At 38.2% G+C, this 22,247-nt stretch overlaps 15 protein-coding genes across 15 annotated transcripts; 8 read left to right on the top strand and 7 right to left on the bottom strand. All coding sequences in view use genetic code 12, as the record gives it.

Annotated features, from left to right (window-relative positions):
- Positions 1-500: 500 nt before the first annotated feature.
- I9W82_005406 (metallodipeptidase) lies at positions 501-1,952 on the bottom strand (the record flags this gene model as incomplete). The annotated part of the gene is made up of 1 exon (XM_067694580.1): positions 501-1,952. The coding sequence occupies one exon, from the start codon at positions 1,950-1,952 to the stop codon at positions 501-503; it is 1,452 nt and encodes a 483-aa protein (XP_067546886.1).
- Positions 1,953-3,004: 1,052 nt separating this feature from the next.
- I9W82_005407 (uncharacterized protein) lies at positions 3,005-4,774 on the top strand (the record flags this gene model as incomplete). The annotated part of the gene is made up of 1 exon (XM_067694581.1): positions 3,005-4,774. One exon carries the CDS (start codon positions 3,005-3,007, stop codon positions 4,772-4,774), a length of 1,770 nt encoding a protein of 589 aa, XP_067546887.1.
- A 212-nt stretch (positions 4,775-4,986) lies between these two features.
- Positions 4,987-5,937, top strand: I9W82_005408 (nucleotidase; the record flags this gene model as incomplete). The annotated part of the gene is made up of 1 exon (XM_067694582.1): positions 4,987-5,937. The coding sequence occupies one exon, from the start codon at positions 4,987-4,989 to the stop codon at positions 5,935-5,937; it is 951 nt and encodes a 316-aa protein (XP_067546888.1).
- Positions 5,938-6,138: 201 nt separating this feature from the next.
- I9W82_005409 (uncharacterized protein) lies at positions 6,139-7,023 on the bottom strand (the record flags this gene model as incomplete). Its single annotated transcript, XM_067694583.1, has 1 exon — positions 6,139-7,023. One exon carries the CDS (start codon positions 7,021-7,023, stop codon positions 6,139-6,141), a length of 885 nt encoding a protein of 294 aa, XP_067546889.1.
- Positions 7,024-7,261: 238 nt separating this feature from the next.
- I9W82_005410 (SAP98) lies at positions 7,262-8,353 on the bottom strand (the record flags this gene model as incomplete). Its single annotated transcript, XM_067694584.1, has 1 exon — positions 7,262-8,353. One exon carries the CDS (start codon positions 8,351-8,353, stop codon positions 7,262-7,264), a length of 1,092 nt encoding a protein of 363 aa, XP_067546890.1.
- Positions 8,354-8,981: 628 nt separating this feature from the next.
- On the top strand, positions 8,982-9,770 carry I9W82_005411 (tetratricopeptide repeat protein; the record flags this gene model as incomplete). Its single annotated transcript, XM_067694585.1, has 1 exon — positions 8,982-9,770. The coding sequence occupies one exon, from the start codon at positions 8,982-8,984 to the stop codon at positions 9,768-9,770; it is 789 nt and encodes a 262-aa protein (XP_067546891.1).
- A 2,622-nt stretch (positions 9,771-12,392) lies between these two features.
- Positions 12,393-13,130, top strand: I9W82_005412 (uncharacterized protein; the record flags this gene model as incomplete). The annotated part of the gene is made up of 1 exon (XM_067694586.1): positions 12,393-13,130. The coding sequence occupies one exon, from the start codon at positions 12,393-12,395 to the stop codon at positions 13,128-13,130; it is 738 nt and encodes a 245-aa protein (XP_067546892.1).
- Positions 13,131-13,477: 347 nt separating this feature from the next.
- Positions 13,478-14,329, top strand: I9W82_005413 (uncharacterized protein; the record flags this gene model as incomplete). Its single annotated transcript, XM_067694587.1, has 1 exon — positions 13,478-14,329. The coding sequence occupies one exon, from the start codon at positions 13,478-13,480 to the stop codon at positions 14,327-14,329; it is 852 nt and encodes a 283-aa protein (XP_067546893.1).
- A 136-nt stretch (positions 14,330-14,465) lies between these two features.
- On the top strand, positions 14,466-15,305 carry I9W82_005414 (putative serine hydrolase; the record flags this gene model as incomplete). The annotated part of the gene is made up of 1 exon (XM_067694588.1): positions 14,466-15,305. The coding sequence occupies one exon, from the start codon at positions 14,466-14,468 to the stop codon at positions 15,303-15,305; it is 840 nt and encodes a 279-aa protein (XP_067546894.1).
- An 11-nt stretch (positions 15,306-15,316) lies between these two features.
- Positions 15,317-16,216, bottom strand: I9W82_005415 (protein disulfide isomerase; the record flags this gene model as incomplete). Its single annotated transcript, XM_067694589.1, has 1 exon — positions 15,317-16,216. One exon carries the CDS (start codon positions 16,214-16,216, stop codon positions 15,317-15,319), a length of 900 nt encoding a protein of 299 aa, XP_067546895.1.
- A 209-nt stretch (positions 16,217-16,425) lies between these two features.
- On the bottom strand, positions 16,426-16,689 carry I9W82_005416 (uncharacterized protein; the record flags this gene model as incomplete). The annotated part of the gene is made up of 1 exon (XM_067694590.1): positions 16,426-16,689. One exon carries the CDS (start codon positions 16,687-16,689, stop codon positions 16,426-16,428), a length of 264 nt encoding a protein of 87 aa, XP_067546896.1.
- Positions 16,690-16,832: 143 nt separating this feature from the next.
- Positions 16,833-17,827, top strand: YUH2 (Yuh2p; the record flags this gene model as incomplete). The annotated part of the gene is made up of 2 exons (XM_067694591.1): positions 16,833-16,871; positions 16,925-17,827. 2 exons carry the CDS (start codon positions 16,833-16,835, stop codon positions 17,825-17,827), a joined length of 942 nt encoding a protein of 313 aa, XP_067546897.1.
- Positions 17,828-17,843: 16 nt separating this feature from the next.
- I9W82_005418 (uncharacterized protein) lies at positions 17,844-18,908 on the bottom strand (the record flags this gene model as incomplete). Its single annotated transcript, XM_067694592.1, has 1 exon — positions 17,844-18,908. One exon carries the CDS (start codon positions 18,906-18,908, stop codon positions 17,844-17,846), a length of 1,065 nt encoding a protein of 354 aa, XP_067546898.1.
- Positions 18,909-19,189: 281 nt separating this feature from the next.
- Positions 19,190-20,767, top strand: I9W82_005419 (uncharacterized protein; the record flags this gene model as incomplete). Its single annotated transcript, XM_067694593.1, has 1 exon — positions 19,190-20,767. One exon carries the CDS (start codon positions 19,190-19,192, stop codon positions 20,765-20,767), a length of 1,578 nt encoding a protein of 525 aa, XP_067546899.1.
- Positions 20,768-21,215: 448 nt separating this feature from the next.
- Positions 21,216-22,169, bottom strand: SFC1 (Sfc1p; the record flags this gene model as incomplete). The annotated part of the gene is made up of 1 exon (XM_067694595.1): positions 21,216-22,169. One exon carries the CDS (start codon positions 22,167-22,169, stop codon positions 21,216-21,218), a length of 954 nt encoding a protein of 317 aa, XP_067546900.1.
- Between the last annotated feature and the right edge of the window lie 78 nt (positions 22,170-22,247).

The raw sequence follows: 22,247 nt of genomic DNA on the forward strand, positions 1-22,247 counted from the left end.
AATATAAAAAAAAAAAAAAAGTCCAGTAGTAATTATAAGCAGATTGAAAAACTTTTTTTAAACTTGTTTGATGACCATGTGACCTTATTAGATACTTATTAATGCTATGTTTTGGGTTCAATTAGATGTACATTAAATGTGTGGTGGGTAAATAGATACTGTTTTAGTTTGTCTTTGGAGGGCAAGTAAGATTGATGAGATTCAAAAAATTAAAAAAAAAAAATTTCTTTCATTCTTCTTCAATTCTTCTTCTCACTTTTCCTTCTTTACATGTTTTACTTTTTGTTGAGCAAAATCACAAAAAGTTATTTTAACTACACTTATAAGGATGAATGATAAACTAGTAAGTGCTTCAGCGCCTCAGTGCCTCACTATAACTTGTACTACTCCTCTTTATCCTACAGTTTTATCCAAAGTATTATCAAATTTACGTATAGTGCATTCGGAGAATATTCACCCATAGCTTAGGATCTCAAAATATCTAACCTATGTGCCCTCACCTAAGCCTTTGCATAGTAATGCAAGTATCCACCCAAGGTCTTACATCCATTAATATAGTTACTCACATCCAACTTTTCATTAATTGAATGAGCACCATCATCACCTCTACCCATTGGCAACAACAACACATCAACACCCAACTCCTTTTCAAATGTCAATGTAATTGGAATTGATCCACCTTCTCTAGTAAAGTCTGGTACTACTCCCCATACATCTTGAGTAGCTTTAGCAGCAGCTTGGAAACTCTCATTGAATGGATCAGATACCCAATAGTTACCATCATGAATTAATTCAACTTTGAACTCATTTGGTGATTTCAATTTGGCAAATTCTTGATTAATGTGTTTAAACACCAATTCATCCAATTTCTTGGATTCGATATTTGGCACAGTTCTAATGGAGAATTTACCAACAACTTTTGATGGGATGACTGTCTTGGCACCAGCTCCAGAAAATGCTCCCTCGATACCATGTAATGATAATGATGGGAATCTCCATCTGTGTTTCAAGATATCCTTTTTGTTTTGATGTAAAGCGGTGTTGGAACCCGAAGCAGCATTCAATTCATCAACTGAAAAAGCAATATCATCATACAACTTATCCTCCTTTTCAGTCAATGGAGCAACCATTTCATCAACTCCAGGAATCAAGATTTTACCATTGCCATCAACTAAAGTCGACATAATCTTAATCAAATCAGTCATTGGCTCAGCAACAATACCACCAAAGATACCACTATGCAAATCTGCACCTGGCCCCTTAACGATAATTTGATAATAATTACATCCTCTTAAACCATAAGTCAAGACTGGTTTAGTGGTACCTAACCAATAATTATCAGAAATGGTAACTTGATCAACTCCTTTGAAATATTGCTTAGCTTCTCTAGCTACCAATTCATCCAATCCCAAAGACCCACTTTCTTCCATACCTTCAAAACACACCACCAAGTTAACTGGCAATTCCCAACCCAACTTGTTGTGAGCCTCAATAACATTTAACCATCCCATAACTGGACCTTTATCATCAGTTGAACCTCTACCATACAAAATATCCTTAGTCTTATCATAATGCATAGTGAAAGGTTCAGTACCCCATCCATCCTCTTTCAAAGCTGGCTGAACATCATAATGTCCATAAACCAACACCGTCTTCTTCTTGGCATCAGAACCAAATCTACCCAAGACAATAGGTGGCAATTGCAAATTAGCATCCTGAACTGGTGGTGGCTGTGTACCCAATTCTTTAACTTGAATATCATGGAATCCTAAATTGGTCAATTCATCAACTAAGAATTTCGACATTTCAACCACTTTTGGTCTGAGTCCTTCATCAGATGAAACTGATGGGATGGCAATGGCTTTGGATAACCGGTCAATAAATTGAGGTTTCAATTCATCAATGGTTTTGAAAAGGGGGTCTAATGGGAGTTTGTCGTACTTGTCTGACATGGCTGTGTATCTGTTGATTGATTACAATTGACGTTTACTTGATAGGATCGAATTTTCTTTTTACTTTGTTTGCAGAGTGGAGCGAGAAAGTTTTTTGTTTGTTTGTACGGCATTTTTCTCACTTTTCAGAGAGAGCCGTGGATGCAAATGGATCCAAAATGCAAAAACGCCAAGCGAAGTCCAGAGGGATCCATTTTTATATATTTTCCGAGTCAAAATGAACACTTCCTCTTTCGCAGAGTTGGCTTCAACCAATTTCCGAGTAGATACCATTCTGAAACATAGGAGATAACGTGTCAAAGAATCAATATGACTACTCAATTGCTTGGTAGGGCAAGAAATCCAAGACGTGCAGTATCTCTTGCAAAGAATGTATATGATGATTTAAACTTTTTTAGATATAACGTATGAGTTACACTAGCTTATGTTCAATATGTGTCGTCAAGGGTGTTAGCTAACCAGTTCGGTTGCTTTGTATATGTCTGAGCTTGAAATGGATTATAAGGCAGATAGTTGGAAAAGACTTGTTGCGCCAAAGTTTTCTACAGTATGACACGAGTCACCGATAAACGGCCACAGGGTTCTAAGTTTTCTAAGTGTCTGCGGAGAGTCATCACTGCGGCTTGATTTGGATATACTCTAAAAAGAGTGGTTTCTAGCGAGACACTGGAAGCGGCGCTAGCAATCAAGCAGCAAAATAATTAGCTAGTAATCTCATTTACTCCAAGCAACGATGATGATTCTAAAATGCCAATGCAATGGGAACTTGGATATCATTGATGATCCTGGTCAAATCATGTCGAAAATACTGCTATGCTTGATAACTCTTCTTGCTGACATAGTTAAGATGTCCTTTTCTGAGTCATTGATTACTTGCAATGAATTAAATCACACTTTTTTGAATGAATCACAGAGTAACTTCTATCAACGATGGCCTTTGAAAATTTACAAACTTTAATACCTATCACGTGCAAGCGCATTTTATTCTTCACGCGTTGAAAAACGAATTATTGATGAGACGTAGACATCAACTTATTCATCATACAATTGCAATGGACTCAGACGAGATTGAGTCGACTAGTTCCGAAGAGGAGGATCTTTTTGATATATTCAACCTACACAAGTCACCACAAAAGCCACAGAAGAAAACATATTCACGGTCGACGCGACGTAATGATAGTCAAGAATCACAATCAGATTCTTATCTGTACAAAAATGCACGAACTAATATAGGTCAAGCACAATCTTCTGAGGTGTCACCTCGTCCAAAAAGAAAGTTGGCATCACCAGCAAAGAAACCACGTCAAAAGCGATATTTCAACAAATCGAAGCTAGATGATGATGAGGATGATGATATGCTCAATGTCGACATACCGTCAATCTTTAAGGACAATATACAAAGTCAAAAGGTATTTGAACAGCATAATAAGGTAAATCAAAGGATAGAGGATCAGAAAAAGTTGGAAACAATACGCCAGCAACAAAGAGAAGCAAGAATAGTACGACTATTGGATGAATTGAATCAAGGAGAGGGAAAGAAATTTGATTTGGAAAGGGATAGATCTTATTTGGAGGGATTACTTGCTAAAGAGGAGCAAGCTTTGGATGGGTATGGAGTATCTCGTCATTTTTACAGTTTGAGAAGCGTGACTTTTGATGAATCCAAGTTGGAAGATTACGAATTGAGCAAACATGTGAGTAGATCATTACAGTTTTTGATTGCGAAGGATCCTGTGGCTGGATATGACAAGGTGAAACCTATGTTCAAACCGTTCATGTTAAGGGGCATGTGCCTGGACAATCCTAGGTTTTTGCAAAGTTTGCAGCCTCTAGTGCTTTTACACCGTGATCCAATTTTCAGTCAAGACGAGTTTATAGAATTGTTACTGATGATAGGAGTTGATACGAAATCGGTTACAAAGGAAGATCTAGTCTTGAAAATTGAACACAAGTCTCACCATCTAGAGGTCCAGTTGGAAAGGTTGGCTTTGTTGTTTATGGCGTATCTTCAATGTTCGGCTGAAGTTGATTTTGGAATGGTTGCTAGATATTTTCTGCTAATAATCTCCGATTACAATGCCAACAAGCAACAGTTGCGAAGCTTAACACTGTTTGTGTATTCCGTGTTTCCATTACTATGTGCCAGAATTGAAAACACTCATGATCTTGTTTCTCAATTGATACAGGTTATCTCAGGAATCCTGACTAGTCTACCTTATGACAGCGACAGGGAAAAGGTCAAGAAAATGGATTTGGAATTGCACTACAATATCATTAAATTAATCAATGTGGCATTTTCAAGCGACAGACGACTCGATGCAGTCATTAATGAATTGAATCTACAGTACTTATTAGGAAGTGATTACAGAGACCACATCAATAAGTTTGGCAAACAGAATTTGGTTTACCATATTGCCAACAAAATCATCATCGAGGACAATATCAAGGATCTCCTCGAATTGAACGACTTACAAACAGCAGATAAAATTTATTCATTCTACTACAAGGCGAAAATTTTACCCTTTATATTGGCCAATCCATTCAATCCCACACTCAATCGAAAAAAGAACATCAAGATCCTTAGGTCATTGAAAAGCTCTGTTGAAAGAGTCTTGCAAAGTTGTTATGGATTGATACGGGACTTGGGATCAATTAATATCGAGATTGCAATGGCGACCTTGAGAACCGGTGTTGATAAGTTTAGTTTTAATAGAGAGGAGATGGTGCGACTCTTGACCGACATTCATCAGGATTTAAGCTTACAGTGTGACAAGTTAGAAAGCGACTTGAAGGTGATTAATCAGGATTTCTTTTATGGGTGATTTTGTATAGAGGTCATAGGTTTTAATACCGAGGTGCACGTGTATCGGAAAAAATAATGTATTGTGCAACGTTTATAAAGGTGACTAATTGCACAATATTCCTCCACGAATTCGGTTCTTCTGGATCATAAGCGTTAAAGTATTTTCCACCACCACCAGCGTAATTCAGAAAGTAGAATCACTATAACAGTTCCTACAAAGAGTTACAGTTCATGCTCAAGTTGCCCACAAGATTGTACAATACGATACCACCAAGATTAGTAAAAATGACCGTTGAACAACACCAACAACAACAACAACCCATACAGCAACACTGCCAGAATGGACAGACAGTCACATATGTAAACCCAGAACTCACCCCAGTTGAACAAGCTAAACCCGGACGTAAAGTTGAGCTTCCATTTGGATTTGGACCATTACCTAAAGAACATTCTGACAAGACCATATTCTATTTCGATATTGACAATTGCTTGTATCCAAAATCGACCCGTATCTTTGAAATGATGCAGGTTAAGATTCATGCCTATTTTAAACATAATCTACAATTGAATGATGAAGACGCGCACAGATTGCATCATGATTACTATAAAACCTATGGTTTAGCCATTGAAGGGTTGGTGCGTAATCACCAGGTGGACGCTTTAGACTACAACTCCAAAGTCGATGACGCATTGGATTTGCATGCAGTGTTGAGATACGATAAGCCATTGAGAGATACATTGTTGAAGGTGAAGCAATCTGGGAAGTTTGATTATTTCTGGCTAGTTACAAATGCCTACAAGAATCACGCTTTAAGAGTGGTTAGCTTCCTTGGAATCGGTGACTTGTTTGATGGGTTAACATATTGTGACTATTCAAAGTTCCCCATTATATGTAAGCCAATGAAGGACTACTTTGTTAACGTGTTTGACTTGACGCAGTTGGATTACAACAACAAGGATGTGTTGGCTCAACAGTGGTTTATTGATGATAGTGAGCTTAATGTCAAGGCGGCTTACGATTTAGGAGTAGGTCATGTGATTCATTATGTTGAACACGAGGAAGATATTGCCAAGTTGAAGCAGAAGGATGATTTTACAAAGTATTACGAGGAAGGGGCTACTGGATCCAAGATCCAAATATTAAGTAGTTTCTCGGATTTGCCTAAACTTGTAGGTGTATAGAAGAATAGAGCTTTAAATTTGATAGAGTTGACTTATTGAAATAGTTTACATTGTAGTATTTCATTCACGCATATTTCGACTAGGGCTGGCAATTACAATGTCAAACGAATATGCTGAACAATTGCATTAACCGTAAGTGATATTCAACACACAGAATTATACACTGAGAGGCAATGGACAACCCCAGAAGAATCCACAAACTCAGTCAAACTCTAAGCCCAACAACTCCTTTGTTGAGAAATCCTCTAGATTATCCTTATTAATCACAGACTGATATTTGCTTAATTTATCCCTTATGGAATTCAAATCAAGCATCATATTCATCAACAGCTCGTCACTCAGCCACAAGTAGGGTAGACTGGTTATTAGCAAGATCAAGAGTAAACATAATCGATCTAATTTGTGCCAACGTTGTACAAGTTCTCGGTATTGTTTACGTGCTTCCTCATTCTCTTCCACCTGGGATTCCTTTTGAGAGATGTATTTTGCATGTAGTTCTTTAAATTGGGAATCCAATTGTTCAACTTCATCCATTAGGGGCTTTATTTCAGTGTAGATTACTTCAAATGGGTTCTCGTGTGATTGATCCTCTTGACTCCTCCTCTTGTTCTCAATTTTCTGCAATTTGAAAACAAGACCGTCATCATCATACAATACACCTAAATTCTCTAATATTCGAGTCTCCGAAGTGTTCAAATTGGCTTGATTGATGGCTTTAAGCACCGGCGACGACATAAGTAAGAACCTATTAAGCAATGAATCAGTCTTGATTACGTCATTTTGTAGTTGAAGAAACTGATGGAGCTCTTCCAAATCTTCAACATCCATTGCTTCCTTAATCTGATCAACTTGATGAGATGTATCACCGAGATTGGCAATTTCTTTCAACTTGGTCAAGTACATTAAACGGTTGAGTTTGTGGGTTAGGTCCTTGTACGCAGTGTAGTACTGCTTCTCTAGATTATGAATATGAGACCACGATGTAAAATCTTGTTGACGTTGTACTTTCGGCACACCATACAGATGAGATAGTATCGAAGTGGCCTTGAGAAAGTCATCGCATGCGTTCCCCAATTCGTCTGACATTGATGCTGAAAATGTGAAATGCTACAAAAAAATAATTTCCATCGACTGTCATCACTTTTAACGTACATTATGAACGCTCTTTTCAAATGAAAAGACTCTTCAACGTGGAAATCACGTAGACGTTTGCCAGCCGAAGAGACATTTCACGACACAATAGTTGTTGCCAATTCGTTAATAGGTTTAACCTTTTTTGCTTCAGTTAGTGCAAAAAATGTATCTATAATTATACACACTCTAACTAGAACCAGAAATCAACAATATCGGACTCCTCGGTATGCTTGACTGGTGCTATCGCAATCTTTTTGGTGTCAAAATTTTGAGCAAAATAAGTATTTTTGAAAAACGGAAGCCCAAGAAACTGGTATTTTGCATTATCAGTCTTGTAGATTAAAGAAGCGCATGTCGTGGAAGATATTTTGTAAAAAAAGTCTGAGTAGTATAATGGTATGTCGATCGGTCCAATGGTGATTGTCATGCCCTTATTTCCACCAAGTACATGATCGCATGGTACATGTCCGTTTTCATCAGCACCAATATCTTCATAGATCTCTTGTATAACACTAGTCAACAACGTCATTGCTGGGATACCACAGTCCTGGATAATTGGGTAATCGAATGGAATAACATTCCCGTTAGAAGTTGTAAGCTTTTTGGCTGGCATGAGACTAGTGGAATCAAAAATAAACAAGTCTCCTTCATACTTAGCCTTATCTATTCCTCCTAAGAGATAAGTTCCATCCTTCCCTTGACCTTTGAAAACTGAGAATGCACCATGATTGATCAATCCAGCAGCCTTGGCCGCGAGAACATAGCTAGCGTTTGTATGAGTACTGTAGCCAGCTCCTAATATACCCAATTCATACAGCATGGTGTTCAACAAGTCAAATTCAAATTGGGGAACCTTGTCACCATTCTTGAAATACACATCATCACTAACCTCAAATCCAGTAATACCAGGACCAAAAGCAGATTTCGCTGGAATAGTCAGGTTTTTAAATGTTTTGGAATGAAATGGGTTCCAGCTGATATCGGAGGAACAAGGCTTACCCTTATCACATGTTGAATTCACCTCTGGAACGAGCAAACGCAAGCTACCAGTGTCAAGAAACACTGCGACTTCCTCTTGAGCTGATCCAATTTTTAAGTTCACCTTATAGCGCCACAAATTATCAACTAAACCAGCGGTTTCAAATCTCTTGTCCAATGCAGAAACCTGGACCTCTTCAAAATCATGAGCAATATATTTATCGTGTCTCTTCTTGATGGGAGTACCGTTGGCAAAGAAACTGAATAAAATGGCCAACACCAATGAGTTCAACAACATATTCATCCTGTTTTGATGAAAGCAAAAACTAGTATACTATTTTTCAAGGGATCACAACCATATTTATAGTTACTAAATTCTTCGTAATTATACCAGGTCATCTCATGACTTCCATTTTGTGAACGGTGGTTGTATTGCGCTATTGCTGCCGCAATTGTGATGCCTTGCGGAAATTCGCTTTTCCCAACAAACCAAAGCAGAGGAAAGCTCATAACCATAGAGCTTTACACTAAAGCGAATGCTATTTTGCGATGGATTAAGTAAACAATGGAACTTTTGGCGTAGCAATGCTGGGCAGTTGCACAAAGAACGAGCAATTCACTTTCAAAGCAAATGAAACTCATGGTTTGTATACTTCGAGCTTTGTAATTGGTGAGCTGATATCGAAAACTCCATTCTGTGTAATGATAATACGTTTCATAACCATATCGGTAACTGCTAGTCCGTTACGTTTCAGTAACCACATGGCAGCAGTAAGCACGTCGGACGTCCACATATCGTAATTATGCAACAAGATAGTTTCATCAACGGAGATGGATTCGAATTTACTTACAGTGGAAATTTACGCTACCAAAAACTAATTTTCTTTCGACAGTTTTACCACCAACTCCTAACACACCCAATCATACACACCATGGCCATCGACCAAGCCCTCATCAAAAAGAAACTTCTCAATGTTGCCTCCACAGGAAGATTTGCCACTTTCACACCAGAAGAGACAAACTATCACACAAAACAACTCAAGTCATATCTCCAAAACCACCAAGATAAATTAGACTCAATTGAATTGTTTCAACTCTTTGAGCTAGATTTCTACTTGTCGCTCATCACAGGCCACGATATTGAAGCCAAAGCAGTGCTTGAGAGATTTAATGATCAATTTGGTGATAAAGTCTCATCGCAACGTATCAAGCTACTCAAGTCGATCTATTTTGAAGCAATTGGGGATTTGGAAAGTGCAGGCAAGGTGTTGAGTGAGGACCCAGATGAGTTGGAATTGTCAAGGAGATTAACGACAATATCTAGACATGATGGTGCAAAATACATCAGCAACCTTGTTTACTATTTGAACCTTTCTCCAGGTGATGTTATTGCATGGTGTGAATTGGCGGATGAATATGCCAAATTGAAGGAATATAGGAAAGCTATTCACTGTCTCAAGAGGGTACTCATGAATGAACCAGATGCTTATACTTTATACAACAAGATAGGGCTGTACTATTACCAGTTGTCGCTTGATGCCAAGAAAGAAAAGAATGAGCTTCTACAGGCTAGTGTGAAGGAGTATTTGAGACTGCTTGAAATTTATGGAAGTAACCGCTCCACATATGAAGGGTTGTATAAAACCGTTCAGGATTTGGAGGAATCTTCACAGAAGGAGAAGCTAATCAAAATTTGTCAGCGTGAATTAGATACCAAATAGTTTAATACAACCTCATGGTAGGAGCTTCGCTGATACATGTGATCCCTTCATAATATTAGAGTCCGACTAACTACCAAATTCATCCGCCTTCACCTCGTTCCGATTGGTTGGATATGCAATATCCGCGGGTAAAAAGTAAACAGCGTGGCATTTCCAAGCATTCAAGGTTTCTTAGCATGGTCATGTTTTTCTTCTTTTGTGGTCTGATGTAACCCACTTCTCCGTGGGATTCCATGGAGGTAGCTTTTCTGGTGTTCTATTTGCAGATCTGATAAAGATTATCTTACACAAAGCAAGGACAAGCTTATTTAGTGTGAGTATGTGCTACCATATTATACCCCAAAATAATTTGTCATATGTTTCTTACTATGTGTATGTACTGCATAAGATGATTCTAGAAACTCAAAGCAGCAAAGATAAGAAGAGTAATATAAATAGGGGATCAATTTCCCTTGGAAATGAAAACTCGATTACTCTTTCTTCTTTCTTCTACACAACACATTCATCAATAATCAATAATCAATAATGAGTTCAAAAGCTTCTTGTTCATGCTGCTCCAGTAACTGCACTTGTGAAAACACATGCAAATGTGAAAGCACTGACAAATGTACTTGCCAACCAAAGTAACTATCATCTGTTGGTGATGTCTATCTATTGCTATAGTTTTGTATATTGTTATGTATTCAATATAAGCTAAGCTTGTTAATGTTACAGTGAAATTGTAGAAATAACTTTCAAGGAGCTGTGTAATGACTCTGGAGCGGAGTGGGGCTTCCCCGACTCAAATGTCCGACTGAACTCCCGCCCCGACGCGGAGAAAAGAGCAAATCGTATCCTATCTCTCTCGACCTCAATGTAGCTTGAATGGTCTTCAAGAAATGTGAAATAGGATGGCCGTATAAGAGTTTAAGAAGAGTTTAACCGAAAACTGTTCAAGCCTCGGAAAGCTCATTTGCAACACATTTCACATCATCATTACTCAGAGAAGATGATCTACATCAAAACACTTCTTTGAAAGTAAATTCATTAAACTAAATCATAAACCTATAAACCATTGATAAGCAACCATGGTGGAACCACTATCAACACTCACTTGGTGCAGGTATCACACTTGCATCCACCTTTATCACTAGCACAAGTACACGATGAACCACAGCTGCAGGATTTAGTTTGGTCGTTGTTTGATGACATTCTGATAATATATTTATTGATTGATTGGATTTAATACAAATTGAATTTGTTGTAATTGATTGAATTGAAATGGATTATGATTTGGAAAAGAATAGGAAGATTGAGTCGGTATTTATACTGAAAAATTTGTATTTGGTATGACGTGTGTAATGCGATGCGGCGATTTCCTTATTGGGAAAGAGTCAACCAATTATCACCTTACATACAGGAATTTAGTGACCAAGAGCCAAGACTAGGCGAAATCCACTCAACACACACAAAAGTAGTAGACACAAATATCGCAGACTAAAACTGGCATATGAGTGTTTATTGCCAGGCGTAAATGTCTCAGTAGATATCTTTCAAAGCTAATAGGTTTCCTATTCACTAAAGCAAAAAATTTTTTTTGCGGCAATTCTGCTAAACTCTTAAACGACCATTTAACTGAGAAGTAGATTAGTAATCCAGTGTTGACTGCTTCAATACGTCTATTCCTGATCCTATATACACGACACACTCACAATCTTATACCTGGAACAATCTCTTGTTAATAACATCCCAATTCAAATACTCTTTCTTTCCAGTAAGGCTAGTTTTGCCTGTCGAATACATTGAATATGCCTAGTTTTAAACTAGCTGATCGTCAAACTCTTCAGAATAACCAGTCTTTCCTGAATGTACGAAGAGAACAAGTTAGTAATACAATGGAATTAGAGTGGAACAATATCGGTCACGAGTAACTAGACATGAGACCATGATCTTACGAGAGTGCCGTTGACTTCCTGTTTTTGTGTCTCGTCAGGGCCTTGATGATTTATTTGATCTCTCGTGTCAGAATTATCAAAGCGTCTTTGAAAATCGTATGAACAACTAGTGAACAGAATGATTCTAGTTTTCCCCAGAGCAAACTTTGTGTACATCGTTTTGGAAATTCATTGGAGGAATATATATAGCCACCGAAGGATTAGCGAAGATCGGAATCGTCAAATGGCTAATAGCCCAACAGAACGCTTTCAACAAGACCTCAAAACGTTTGATCTTATCTGGAAGGGCCGAGGTTGGTCCAAAACTGCGCCAAGTGTGAATTTTTGTACTTTTTAAGATCACATTTCTATTGTTTTAAGACAATGCGTCACATAGGAGCGTTTATTTGTATATCTCAAAAGCGATCCGCACTGCTGCTTGTGCTCTGACTACATCCAATGAGAGCCAAGTGAGACCAATCATTTAGTTTTCCTATCTCGGAATGTTTTGTATGGGGAACGCGCGTCAATGCTGCAAACGAAAAAAAAAATAAAAGAAACAACGCAATGCATTTCCTAAATCGAACAAGGCATTTGAGACATATGACTTACAATTTATTACATCAAGCATTATATAAATATGATTCAACTCGTTTCTTTATCTAGTTTGAGGTGATCTTACCAACAAGTCTACATTTCTACTCAGATAATGTCGTCGATAACCGTATCAGAGGTGCCTTGTCACATTACCACTGCCCAGCTTAGACGCTTGTTTCAATATGCTGGTACCATCTCCAGCATTTTCCCGATGAAAAGAGAGACTATGCAAGACCTCCGCCAATATGAAATCATATATATATCCCCACAGGCCGTGTCAACGGCTCTTTTGTTAGATGATGTGGAGATAGAGCATGGATGCTTCCTTCAAGTGCGCAGGTACCAAGAACGTCCTTTGGAAATGAATGGATTTGCTAGTCATCATAATGGTCAACCAACGCTACAACAACTACGTAAAGAAGACATTGAATTCACTTTGGACTACGCATATGGACAAGTATTTCTGAATAGTGGTCAAGAGTCAGTGCCGACAGCCGATATCGGTCAAGAATTCAAGCCCAAGTCCGTTATTTTTGCAGAAATTATCGCTGGAGGATATGATCTTGCTGATGATATCATTGAACGTTGCGCCAATTTCGATAAAAGGTACGGAATTTCTCCTAAATTTCAAACATTTATTGATTCATTAAACAATTACAACTTGAAAGGGAAAGTGCAATGTGCTTTTGAGAACGAGGACTTGAAGAAATACTTTGACGTCGTCAGTGTTAGTGTTGATGCAGCCACTCCTTTAGTTGATGCTAAAGTCAGTTCTTTTTACAAGACAATTGATAATAGTGATGTTAGAGAGATTCGTAATGAAGCAATGAAATTGGCTCTGTATCATTAGCAGAACGAAGTCAAGTTGTGTCACGAGTGGTATAGTGTGTGCTGGTATTTATCGGCACATATGTATAGAAATGAGCTCAAAATTAGTTGATATTTTGATTAATGTAGATTCAACACTCTCTCTAATTCTGATATGAAAGCTGAGTGTATGGACTGCTATTCTGGTGCCCCCATTTCCTTCGAGAGGCTAAATAGCAATCATTAGCCTGTGATAAAAAAACTTCATTACACAAAAGGCGCAGCAGCCGCATTCGCCTCGGAGCGTCATATATAAATAAACTCACATTTGCTGTTTTAGAATTCCCCAACAGATTCTCTTTTTCTTCTTTATAACGCAACTCAATTACAATGTCAGTTATAGCTTCCAACATCCCTTCACAAGTACCACCTGCAAAAGTATCCGAATTCTTTTCCTTTTGCGGTAAAGTTTCCGACTTGGTGCCCCTTGAAGACAATGGCAAGACAAAGAAATACCAAGTTTTATTTGCTTCACCAAAAGCAGTATCAACTGCTTTGTTATTAAATGATGCTGAGTTGGAAAACTCGTTTATCAAAGTTGAAGAAGATTTGGAACTTACTGATGGTGCGAAAGGGTTGGCTCCTCAACAAGGTGGTGCTGGCGCTGCTCAACAGAAAGGTGACATTAAGGATACATTAGGTGGTGCTTCGGGTGCTGGTGGCACAGCTTCTGGTGCAGGTGCTGAAAATGACTCAATCAAGACTGGTGACAAGACATATGATGACGTTGAACAAGAAGAGAAGCCAAAGTATGCAATCTTGGCACAATTGTTGGCTGATGGGTACGTCTTATCAGATCCAATCATTGAACGTGGGTTAGAATTTGATAAAAAGAATGGAGTTTCAGAACGCTTCCAATCGTTTATCACCTCATTGGACAAGAAATATGTCCATTCACAAGATCCAGACTCAACTGTGAATCAACAATTACAAAAAGCACAGTCAACTTTTGCTAGTTCAGGATTACAAAAGTATTTCGATAATGCAATCAACTCTCCATTGGGTCAAAGAATCCACAAGTATTATCAAAGTCTTGCTGGAGATGTCAAGGATGTTCATGAAGAAGCAGTTAGATTAGCCAAGATTAAGAGGGAAGAGCAAGAAAAGGAGAAGCAAGGTGTTGCTAGCTCAGGAACCACAGGTGATATTTCTGGATCCACTGCAACTGAAAAGACTGCGTAAGTGGAAAATTATGTAGTGATAAGTTTGTATTGTTTTTATTCTACATCGCGAAGACACAAAGCTTTTGCATCCGAAAATTTTATTCGATGAAGCCACAATTTTTCTTTATCAGTTACAACCCGGTACTCCACCTCCAATGACAACAAGCAAACAACAAGCATATAAGGGAAAGATTCTATTTCTCCACGGGTATACGCAAAATGCCTCCCTCTTTTACGCCAAGACATCAGCCTTGAGGAAAAAGATTATCAAGTTGGGCTATAAATGCCAATACTTGAATGCTCCATATGTATTGACACCTAGTGACTTACCCACAACTGATTCATTATCAAAATTTGGCTCATCGGATCAAAATGATGTTACGTATCGTGGTTGGTGGGTCAAGTTGGTTAAAACTAACGATGGGATAAACATGGATGATTCGATTAAAGCGTTGAAGAGATATATTCACCAAGGGGAGATGATCCCTGATGATGAAGGTGAACCACTTGGCAAAGAAGATGAGGATGATGCAAAGTTACCGATTGTTGGGTTGGTTGGATTTTCTCAAGGTGCTGCTTTTGCTGGTCTCGTGGCGGAAAAATTTGGTGAGTTGTTTGATACTACGCCGTTAAAATTTGTCATTTTATATTCGGGATTCAAATTGGATACTAGTAAGAAATCGGGGAATGAACAATACAGTCACTTTTATGAGCTGAAACTGGATTCGTTGAGATATTTACATGTTTACGGGGAGTTGGACACGGTTGTTGCTGAAGATCGAAGTTTGTCATTGTATAATATTACCAAGGACAAATCTGATTTATTGAAGCATCCTGGTGGCCACTTTGTACCAAATTCGAAAGTGTATATTGACCAAGTTGTGAATTGGATTCAAGGTCATAGTATGGTGAAGAAGGAGGAGGAGGAGGAGGAGAAAAAGGTCGATGATATAGATTCTTTGTTAGAGATGATGGACACTATAGGTAAAGCTTAATAGACATCTATTTACAATTCATCGTGTTCGACATTCTTTTTGCCCTTGTACTTTAACAACTTCTTGCCTCGTTTGGATAATGGTCCTTCTACTGCGTCAACATGAGCAACGGTACTGATCCATTTAGATATTTGAGTTTTATCATTTAATTTCTCCGTTGCATCATAGGCTACGAATTTCCCTCCTTCTCTATCAAAGTAAAGTAAAGTTGATGAGTCGATTTTTGGAATATCCACCACTTTACCATCAATTTCAATACTCGTTGGTTGATCATTATATTTTCCATACATTGCAAAATCAACTTTTGTCAAAAAATCAATTGCCAAAGATTTCAATAACGGACTAATCAGATTGGACTTTGCAATGAGAAGGACCTTGGGTTTGTCAACATCGCTAATCCACTGAATGAGATCACTGTCCAAATTGTGCACCTTTTTGACATAATTCTTTAACCTTGAGCTTAAGAACTGCAGCATTGCTTTTACTGTCCTTTGTCCAGTGTATGATTCACTAGCATGCTTCAGTTTCTTACCACTCTTTGCTTTAGCCTCGTCATATTTAGGTGGTCTAAATACCATCACAGTTGGGAATCCTTGGATTTGGTATTGGGCACAGAGCGGTTTATTGTAATCTTTATCACAGTTGACTGCTGCTACATTGACACTAAGCTTTGAACCAGTGCCAATAGATTTACCCAACTTTCTCCATACTGGCTTCAATTGTTGACAATAACCACACCAAGGTGCATAGAACTTGACTATTGAGGTATAGTTTGACCCGTGGATCACTTTATTAAAGTTGGATGCTGTTAATTCATAGATGTTTGGGTCATTTGCATATTCATCAGCCTGTGCTCTTGCTGTAACTAAGAGGGCCACTTGGAATAACGATAGTAGGTACGTGATGTACATTTTGCTTTGCGATGGAGGGCAAAGTTGTTGACGTGTTGCAAAAATTTTGGGATTTTCAGCGCGATACTTCATGCCGATCGGAGATGCAGAAGGCATCAGAGGGGGAAGAGACTAAAACAAGACACTGATCTTTCAATGATAAGAGTAACTACCTTAGAGAGAGAAGTTTCCAATATTACCTCCTGTGTATTAACTGTATACCTTTTTACTCAAATGTAGACTCCAACAAAGTTCATCACATGAACAGCACCGAAACCAATACTCAAAGAAGCAACAATAGCACTAATCAAATAGCTTATCAAGCTCTTCTTCTTGATATCCCCAAGTAATGTAAACGATAAGGAACCAAATGATAGGAGTATTAAGAAAATTGTGAAAATTGTGGTTGTGGCAGTTATAGCTGAATTGACAACTGGTGTGCCGGATTGGAACGATTGAACCGCTTCATTGTATGTAGCTGCTTGGTTGCTCATATTTAGTATTTGATGTGATGTGTAATGGAGGAAGGACTCCAAGTGGTTGATCAATATACGCTGGTGTTGGATTGTTGATTGGAATTTTTTTTTTCCTTTTTGGCGAATTTAATTGCAGACCTGGTCCACCAAACACAAGAAAAATGTCAGAAAGCGGATGGAACACTATAGATTCGGATGCAGTATGTATATGGAATATGAAGCTTGTGCAAGCTGTGTTACTAACTCAATACAGGGTGTCTTTACCGAACTCGTTGAAAAACTAGGTGTGGCAAATGTCGAGATCAACGATTTGTACTCCATTGATTCAGACACATTACGAGCATTACAACCAATCTATGGCGTAATATTCTTGTTCAAGTACGGTAAAAAGGATAGAGAACACGCCAGTTTGAATAAGCCTATAACTGGAGAGTACGATTCTAGTTACCAAGATAAAGGCATCTTTTTTGCCAACCAAGTCATTCAAAACGCCTGTGCCACACAAGCAGTGCTTAATGTCTTGTTCAATGTTGATGATGCAAACTTGGGAGAAGAATTAACCAATTTTAAGCTGTTTGTTACTGGATTCGATTCTGAAATGATTGGTGAGACATTATCCAATAGTGAACTTATTCGATCGATACACAATTCTTTTCTGACCCCATCATTGATTGCTCAGGAAGATAAGCCTCCACCACAAGATTATGATGATAAAGATGATGGGCTATTTCATTTTGTTGGATATGTGATGAAGAATGGTGAGATTTATGAGTTGGATGGGTTGAAACAGTATCCAATAAAGCATAGCGAATGCAGTAACCAGGAAGAGTTTATTGAAAAATTACCGGGTATCTTACAAGAACGAATCAGTGCATACGATGCTAGTGAGTTGAGATTTTCCTTGCTTGCAATTACAAATAACAAGTTGGAACAAGCACGAGCAACTGGCGATGAAGTTGAAATCGCTACGCAATTGGATAAGCGTGAACTATGGCAACGAGAAAATGAATTGAGAAAGCATGACTATACTGGGTTGATTGTGCAATTGTTAAAGAATATAAGCAAAGAGAAATCAGATCAAGAATGGGAAGCGTTGCTACAAAAAGGTAGAAACAAGACGCAACAAGCGATTGCCGCCTCAATAAAAAGGAATTAAAGATTTAGTCTATTTTTTATACTTCATCGTAACCACCTCCAAATGAGAAAAGTCCATGTCCACTACTATGTCTTGAAAAGTAATCAAAGTCAATACTAGTAAAACAGGATAAAATGACTGCTCGTTGATCCATTGTAACGCCACTCTTGCTAATATCGCCATAATAACTCTCCATACCTTGGAAACTTTGAGGATCAAACCTCAAGATATAAACACCAGTATCGGTAAACATCTCTCTACCTAAACCGACCCAGTTTCTATCCACACTAGCAATGACCTTACCATGTTCATTTTTGATTGGGAAATCGAATGACAAGAATGGAGCATCAACATCTCCAAATTGTTCATAATCGTCAGTCTTTTCATCCTCTAATTTGAACAAATTGTATTTCCGTCTCCACAAATGCCATCTTTGTACACTTTCGCCAACAACTTCATACATCATATCATTGTTATCATCATACCCTGGTAATAACGCCTTAATATGAGAATTTATAAATGAGAATGGACGTTTAATACTTAAGGCCAACTCCCCTTGCATATTAAAAACATCGATATCAAAAGGACGATGTAAACGGAAAAATTGACGACCCAAAGTTCGGCCAAAACCAATATCCTTTTCTCTCATGAACCCAATTGGTTGTCCACTAGAATTCATAATTGTATAATTATTAGCTTGTTCAAAGCCGATGAATAAATTCATAAACTCAATTTGTCGCTCAATAACTAATGTGGGCTCAGCCAAGATATCATAGATAGGATCTTGAGGAGTAATGATCCCATTGGTATTATTGGGAATGTAAAATTGCGATTGGTAAGAGGGAAATTCGTCATTAGTTGTATATGGAGAAGAGCTCTGCTCAAATGATCCTCGCTCTTTGGCTCGTTCTTGTGCCTCTTTGAATTTTTGTACTTCCTCGGGAGTGATCTCCTTCGTGACTCTAGTACGATTGGTGGGACTTGTTCGATTGACGGAGAATCGAGGTAGTTGTAATTTGGAGGATGTGTGGAGATGCGATTGATGGTACCATTGTGAGCGCAACTGACGAGTAAGGAAGGGTACAGCTTTTAGTCTGTTCATATTGGATCAATGTGAACTTGTCTATGAGAAGAATAGTAGCAACGGTAGAGAATGGCGTATCGTAGATTCTAGATTTTTATTCAGTGTCGTAAACATCAATGTTGTGTGAACTTAATTTGAGACATTCAATTGGTAGTGCACCAATGGTAGCGAAAATTTTTTCTCTTTCTCTTCCCACTCACAAACTCACAACACATTTTATCACAACTACCAATTTTTAAAAAGAACTACCAATAGACAGTTTTTTGCAGACACAAGTTAATCCCCACTTAGATTTGATTATGACACTTGCTTCTAAAAGACGTGAATTAAGAGCCTCATTAAGGGATAAAGTCAGACAAACTGATAACTCCGATGAGGACGCCATTAATCAGCAAATTGACGAAGAAATTAAGAAACAGTTGGAACAAGATAGCCAAGGCGCAACTACCAATCATGGAGAGGGAGCTACCAAAATCAAATTAGACTATGATGAACATGAGCGTCATGGTGATGATGATGGGGATGATGGGGATGATAGTGGTAAAGATGATGATTTTGCCCTTGGCCCTGGGGAAGAGGAAGAGGATGAGGAAGAAGAAGAGTTTTATGAAAGTGCTGACGAGGAGTATGGTTCTAAGCGTAGTAAGTCAGGCGGCAGTGCTAATAAGAGGATCAAAACTGAGTCAGGATCGGAAACTAATCAAGGTGATGTACGTCCTCAAACAAGAACAATTTTCAAAGATATTGATGATCCAAATTCATTACAATGTGAAGTTTGTAGTCAAGAATTTAGAAATGTTATTGACAAGAGAAATCACAGAAGAACTCATAGTCAACCTAAAAAATTTGAATGTTCTACTTGTGGCAAAAGGTTTAGTCAAAAGACTAATTTGACAATTCATGAAACACACGTTCATCATGATCTTGTTGTTGATGAAGCTTTGAAAGATGCAGCTGCTGCAGCTGCTGCCGCCGCTACCGCTGCTGCTAATGCTGAAAACTCACAAAACTCTGACAATGCTTCAAATATCCATTCTAATTTGGATCTTCCTGAAGATGGAGACCATAGACATTTATTGCAACAACAGCAACATGAATTAGCCCAACAACAAGCCCGTCAACAGCAAGAACAATTGCAACAACATTTGGCTCATCAACAACAGTATGATTCACATGTAGTTGATGATAATGTTAATGTATTTGCTGGTAGTGAAGACCATTCGAAACAAGCAGCTGCTCCACATGTTGATTTGAAAGACGTTCGTGTTCACCATTGCAACGCATTTAAATGTGGTAAAGGATTCATCTCTTATGAAAAATTGATGGATCATGTTGATACTGAACATCATGGTAGAGTATCACCACAGCATCAGGATCAACATGGCAATAGTGCACCTTTATTTGATCCCCATGATCCTAATGGTGCCGCTCAAGCAGCAGTATTAGCAGCTGCTACTGCCAATGCTCAAGCTCATGCGCAAGTGCATTCTCAACACCAACAATCAAGTGCACCTTCAACTGCAAGTACTGGAGCCACTGCATCTACTACAGCTTCAGCACCACGTCAAAGAAGAAAGCGTGATCCTAGTTTACAACAAGCCAAAACTCATCACTGTACTTATGAAGGATGTACCAAGGCATTTGCAAAAGTATCTGATTTAACCAGACACATTAGAATTCATACTGGTGAACGTCCATATGTTTGTGAACATTGTGGAGCTTCTTTCAATCAACGGTATAGATTGACTACACATGTTAGAATCCATACTGGAGAAAAACCATTTAGTTGTAAATATTGTGGAAAGACTTTTGCTAGAGGTGATGCTGTGCAATCGCACATTTTTTCAATTCATAGAGCAAAGGGTGAAGCTTTTTGAGAGGGGGATGGAAGGGAAAGTAGGAAAGTTAATTGGGATTTGGAAAAAGTGGGACTTTTGGATGTGTTTTGGATGTTTAGTTTTTGTTTTATGATTAATACATTATTTTGTTAATACCTTTGGTAATGGGTCGTACTAGTTTGGTATTCTCTTTGGCGACTTTCTTTTCACATCGTAGAACTGTTTTGCTTCTCGCAACGGCTTCCTGTTGAATTTGGTGGGGTAGGTGTCAATTCGTTTCCGAAGTCGGGTCCGTTTGTATCATTTGTTTTGTGATCCATCTCTTCGTTCCCTCGGTAAACCGGAAGCATCTGAAAAATTTCAAAAATCTCGATCCCTTCAGATCACAGCAAGAGCCAAGCGAAACCTTTATTACAACTCCAGTCGATAATGTACAGGTAATTTTTTATTGCTATACAAGCTCTATTTCAACCTCCTTTTTTTTTTTTTACTTCAACTTCTTTTCAGAGTTACTAGTCAATGAAACTGAATCTTTAGTCAACAAGTCCTTAATCAATTCATAAACTGTAAAAGTAACAGCTTGACCTGGGGCAACTCTCATAATTCTTGGGGTGATACCTTTATACAAAGCAGCAGCACCTTCTTCTTTAACCAATTGTTTACCAATCTTGACAATTCTGACCCATCCACTTTCGTTACTAGCATAACTTGATTTTTGCAATCTAGTCTTTATAGTATCCAAAGGAGCATTAGATAATGGACCCAAAGCACCGGAAATCAAACCAATTCCTGATGTTTGCCAGGATGGCAACATATCAGTATTTTGTCTCTTTTGCAAGTATTCCTTCAATTTGGAGTAGACGGTGAAATTGACACCTTGGTTAGAAGCTTGTCTAGCACAAGTTAATGAAACACCACGGTATAAAGTCTTGAAACCTTCTTCTTTAACAATGACAAAAGCAGCATGAGGAGCATTTCTATATTTTGGAATATCGAGTGGATCCTTCATGGAGTGATGTTGGGCTTGTAATCTAATTTTAACAACTTCCATAGGATTAACAACCATAACAGATTCAGTGATACCAGCACCAACACCAGCAAGAAAAGTTTGACCAGCAGTGATTTTACCATCCTTGTCATAAAAGAATGTTCTGTAGAACTCATAAGATGAGAATCTAATAGCCATCTTGGGAACAATACCAATGACAACAGCACCTAAACCCTTGTATAGCGAAAGGAAACCTTCTTTTTGAACAATATTGATACCTGTTCTGATGAATCCTGGTGGTTTTTGACCAGATTTTCTATACAATTGCATTCTAACCTTGATTGTGTCCAAGGGATGACAACATAATGCCTCGAATAAACCGGCAACACCACCAGCAACGAAATCAACTGCTCCCTTTTTGGTTGTCTTTTTCACGTCAGCAGATGCAGCCATTATAGATTATATAAAAAATGTGTATGGGAATGGACCTGAGACTTTTTTTCAAAAATAATTGTTAGTTAGTTATTTCTT

The sequence above is a fragment of the Candida metapsilosis genome, assembly GCF_017655625.1.
Source record: "Candida metapsilosis strain BP57 chromosome Unknown scaffold7, whole genome shotgun sequence".
NCBI classification, from domain to species: domain Eukaryota; kingdom Fungi; phylum Ascomycota; class Pichiomycetes; order Serinales; family Debaryomycetaceae; genus Lodderomyces; species Lodderomyces metapsilosis.